Source organism: Vicugna pacos, chromosome 3, assembly GCF_048564905.1.
Source record: "Vicugna pacos chromosome 3, VicPac4, whole genome shotgun sequence".
In the NCBI taxonomy this organism is placed as follows: domain Eukaryota; kingdom Metazoa; phylum Chordata; class Mammalia; order Artiodactyla; family Camelidae; genus Vicugna; species Vicugna pacos.
Genome location: NC_132989.1, coordinates 5,273,387 through 5,278,533, shown reverse-complemented (window position 1 = coordinate 5,278,533; position 5,147 = coordinate 5,273,387). Strand labels below are relative to the sequence as shown.

At 37.3% G+C, this 5,147-nt stretch overlaps 1 protein-coding gene across 1 annotated transcript; it reads right to left on the bottom strand.

Moving 5' to 3' along the window:
• Positions 1–1,209: 1,209 nt before the first annotated feature.
• LOC140689316 (olfactory receptor 2M4-like) lies at positions 1,210–2,145 on the bottom strand. Its single transcript, XM_072949750.1, has one exon. The coding sequence runs from the start codon at positions 2,143–2,145 to the stop codon at positions 1,210–1,212; it is 936 nt and encodes a 311-aa protein (XP_072805851.1).
• Positions 2,146–5,147: the final 3,002 nt, after the last annotated feature.

The following is a 5,147-nucleotide window of genomic DNA, read 5'->3' as shown; positions in this document are numbered from 1 at the left end:
ACAACTAAAGGAGTAACATCCATAATGTTCATAGTCTCTGGAATTTGGATGAAAAATTATGGCTGGCCATCACAAAATTATGCTGATCACAACTTTTAAAATGCATTGCAATTTATGTACATCTTATTATTTCTCTCTTCCTTAATAACAAACTTCTTACATAAACAATAACACAGAGTTAATTTTTAACCCTGTATAAAAGCTTGTTGTTTGTCATACAGTTTACATTCGGTCAATATTAGTTGAACTAATTAATAAGTAGTAGAAAAGGAAATGACTCAAAACAGTGAGGATCCCACAAAATCATTACTGATTTTAGTTATAAATGATCATAATTGAAAACCACATGAGCAACAACTAGAAAGACAGTGCTTGATCACAGGTTTGTTTCCATTCACATAATATATAAATGACACAGAAATATGCAATAGTAACACATTACACCTATGGAATAAAAGCAAATTAAGTAAACAGTCCATGTGTAATATCATCAAAAATAAGTTATTAATAAATTTCACAAAATAGCACACAATTTGTACACCAGAAAAGTGCAAAATCTTGAAAGAAAGAAATATTAAAAGAAAAAAATCAAAGGTATTTTGTTGTCCATGAATTGTAAGATTTTTTATTGTGAAGTTGGAGAAAGCCCCCAAACTGGTTTATACACTGGTTTATACATGCAACATGATCTCTACAAAAATTTCAGCTGCTCTTTTTCAGAAGATGACAAGCTGATCCTAAAGTTTACGTGGAAACTCAAGATACCCGGAATAGCCTAAGCAACGTGTTACCAAGATGAACAAAAAGAACTTAACACTTTCTTACTTTTCACTTAACAATGAGGCCATAGAAATCAGGGCATTGCAGCAACAACCTGAGGTTAGATCTATACATGCATGAAATAGAACTCTGTCCAAGAGTAATTATATTCATCTATGGCCAATTGACTTTAAATAAAGTTACAATTAACAATTCAATGGAGTAAGCACATTAATTAATATTGAAATTCACAGGGACTAAGCAGCCTATGCCGTTGTCTAAATTGCCTTCTTTACTTGTGATGTTTATATAATACTATACTAAATAAAGCTATTTAATATTGGGGAGAAAGTAGAAGAAAAGAACTCTAGGAGAATAAGATGATGGAAGGGACTTCAGTCCCTGGAAGGAGTGTTGACCAGAGTGGACACGCAAAGATGTTGGATGAAATTATATTAATTTTCTTCTCTTCAGCAGTCTCTGAAATCCCCTGGCTACTTCTTTGTTGTGAAGACTGTAGATGAGAGGGTTTAGCATGGGAGTGAGGATTGTGTAAAAGGCTGAGACCATCTTATCCTGGGCTGGTGTGTAGTTGGAAGCTGGTCTCATGTACATAAACATGGCAGCACCGTAATAGAGTCCAACCACAGACAAATGGGAGGAGCAGGTGGTGAAGGCTCTGCGGCGACGTTCCTCAGAGCCCATGCCAATGACAGCTCCAAGGACTCGTGAATAGGAACCAACAATCACAGAGACCGGAAAGACTAGCATCACCACACAGCAGATGAAAAGCAGTCTTTCAAACGTAGCGGTGTCTGTACAAGACAGCGGTAACAGGGCAGCAACGTCACAGAAAAAGTGATGGATCTCCAGGGAGCTGCAGTATGAGAATGAGAGGGTGGCTGCGAGCACAATGATGCCATCAAGAGAGCCCAAGACCCAGGAAGAAACGGTCATGAGGACACAGAGTTTCGGATTCATTAGAATAGTGTATCGAAGAGGGTGGCATATAGCCACATAGCGGTCATAGGCCATGACAGCCAGCAGGAAACATTCAGCTCCAAGCAGGGAAACGTAGAAAAAGATCTGAGTTCCACAACCTGCTAGAGAGAGGAGTTTGCTGCCAGACAGGTAGTTGAAGGCCATCTTGGGGACAGTGGTAGAGATGAGCATCAGGTCCATGAGGGAGAGCTGGCTGAGCAGGAAGTACATGGGGGTGTGGAGCTGGGTGTCCAGGTGGATGAGGAGAACCATGGCAGTATTTCCCACGAAGGCCACTGAGAAGATGCCCAAGACCAGAGAGAAGAGGAAGATGTGGTTGGGGCTGTGATTGAAGATTCCTAACAGGATGAAGTCAAAATCGAAGGTCTGGTTTCTCCAAACCATCCTGGATCACTAGCTTCACCTACAAGTTCCAGAGTGGACACAAGCATGTGTACTAATTTAGTTTTCAAATGCATACTGTGGCAATGCACTCAGACGCAACTGCATGCACGTCATAGATGTCCTCACTAAACTTCAGCTGCCTCCCCTTTAGTCCCAGTAAGTTATGTGACTTGGTCCAGTGCTCTCTTCTTGGTTCCCTATCCAAACGTCACAAACAAGAACTTCAATAAGTATTTTCTTTATTTTCCAGAAAAGAAAACTGAAGTAGATATGAAGTTACTGATGGTTTACCCACAGATACACAGTCCATAGAGAAAACATAGGAGAAAAAATAATTACATGTACTTTGTTGCTCAATTTTATGAACCATCCCTGTTCACATGGAATCCCTTTACATCTTTTAGTCCTAACTTGTCCCCAGCCTGCGCTCTTCTTAATAACTACAAATTTCCTCTTCTCTGGATTCCCCCTACCTTCCTGCCCCCACCTCGTGTGTGATACCGGACCAGTGAAAGACTATATTGAATCAGCATTATTACCCCATATGGAAACCTGCATACGTGTTTTCAGAGAAGTGTTTAATAACATTACATTTTAACTTTACTATCTCAGACTGAACTTTGGAGTTTTTTTCTTAATTCATCAAAAGCCCCACTTTTTTTTTTCCCCTTCGGGAAGTAAAAGATATTTACTTCTATTTTGAGAATAATTTTGCATTTTCCAACCTGGACAAGCTGTAAGGGTGGCATGGAGGGTAACTTTCTTTTTTTTTTATAACAATAAAATGTTAACGTTGAGTGGCATTAACTTCTAGGAGCAAAGGAAAACCCCTCTGTGTGCTTTAAAAGTTTTACTGCAGTGTGCTCTTTTGGGCCCTGATGGGGCTTGTTCAACCACAATGAGTAAAGGCATGACTGTAAGAAATACCTAACCTCTTACAATTTGAATTTGGGTTCTTGGGCAGAACCCAAGACGTACTTGGGTGGAGTGGGGTCAGCACTGCGACAATGAACCTGAAGAGGTATGAGGAATCAGATCATAGCCAGAATGGCATCCTTCTATTTTGTTTTTATTTACACATTTATCAAAGAAATATTTTTGGGTGTAGCATGAAGATGTGGAGTGATGTGAAATAATTTTTCATTGAGAAAAGTCTCTCAGTGGCTGAAATATGACAGGTTGCCTGGGTTAATCTGCAAGCATCGCAACGAAGTGGAAGATACCTGCCATATCCAAGGGTACCAGGTAAACCACAGGCAGTAACAATGGAGGAAGGAGCGTACTGGTGGGAAATATAAGCATCCATCCAGTCTCTGTTAAAGGGTATTGGTTTCTAGCTGCCATATATTTCACTCTGCTTCTAAAATATCATGTTATAAAGACACGAGTCTTATAGAATCTCAAAATAATTGTACACCAAATAAAACTCACTCTGAAGGAGATCCTCATTTTCCCCCCTGTCTGATATACTTCACTAAAATGCCTCTGGCCTTCCAGACTTCAAATCTTGAAATAAAATAATTTATTTTTTCTCTTATTTTATTCATGGTCTTATTTTAAATTCACCCTTTAAAAAAAATCTAAGTTATGTCTCATATCATGCTTTTGAAAATGAAAACCCACTGACCCCGAGCTATTTATTATAGTGAGTGTTTAGCCGTGGGGTCAATCTTTAATTCCACTGAAAAAAATTCTAAGCAAGTAGTAGTTTTCAAATATGTTCTGTGGAATTGGATTAAATAACAAATAAATTCCAATTATCTAGTTTTTATTTTGACATTTCAATGAGCAATGGCATAAATAGAGATACCTTAAGCTTTTTTTCTATTTAAAATTCACAACCTACATGTATTATTGTATACATGACACCAAATAATGTGTATCTCCAAGGACAGGAATGATTCTTGTAACTGTTGTACAAGTGACATTTTAATGACAGATGGCCCATGCCTATCAAAACATTCTATCTAGAATGGGTAAATTAGTTCAAAATCTGTCTGCTGCAGAAATTTTTCCCTAGGAAATACCCTGGCTATGTAATAATATTCAAAATTAACTTTCGTTGATTATAGTTAAAGATAGAACTCTTCTCAGAGAGTTTTTTTGCTTTTTTAAAATAACACACAAAAATGACAGGCTTTATTTTCAGAGAATTAAAATGTTATGCTATTATTCTAAAAAAAAAAAAAGACCACTTTATTCCCATTTCTAACGTTTGAGCATAGAAGAGTGCCTTGCAGAATGAGATATGCTGAATATTGAAACTGGAGAATTACCCCTTCAGTCACAAATTCCTCTCTTTGTATAACTAGTATGTGTTAGATACATTCACCTGTTTTAATGATGAATACATGTTGATGGAATCCTAATTTTCTGTGACAAAAATACATGAAAATATTGATAACTTTAAATAAGTGGCACATATAGTCTTATTCCCAATGTAGTCAACATAAAGACCCACCAGCTTCTTTCTGTCTTCTCGTAATTTAAAATTTTGATTCAGTGTTATAATTAACATAAAACTGTGAAATTTTAACATCCCAGCTAGAACATTCTGCTATTTCTATATTCTTGTCATGTCAATTGTAAAAAGAAATTGGAGAATAAGTCCCAGGAAGATGAAAAAAAAAAAAGCATGTTAAAGAAAAGAAGTTATTTAAGAAGGGGAGGATTAAGAGCATGGAAGAAATGTGGAGGCATATGAGGAAATGAGTTGCAAAACAAGAGCTGATAACATAAAGGAAAAAGGGGGGAAAAGTAAGATTGAGGACTGAAAGCCTTAGATGATTAGATACCTTGAAATATTAATGGATAAGAGAGAAGAAAGACAACATAATTCATGGACTGCAGTGGGCACAGGACTCTGGGAGAATGCCCAGCTGCACCGGGCCTAGGTTTTCTCTAGACCTTGCAACATTACAAAACTGAAGATTTCCATCCGTGCATTCTGGAACATTCCATATTTCCAGATCTTACAAGTTTCACATAATGTATAATTTATT

Bases quoted from the DNA above. Each gene is read 5' to 3' on its own strand.
- LOC140689316 (XM_072949750.1), bottom strand. From the start codon at position 2,145: ATGGTTTGGAGAAACCAGACCTTCGATTTTGACTTCATCCTGTTAGGA.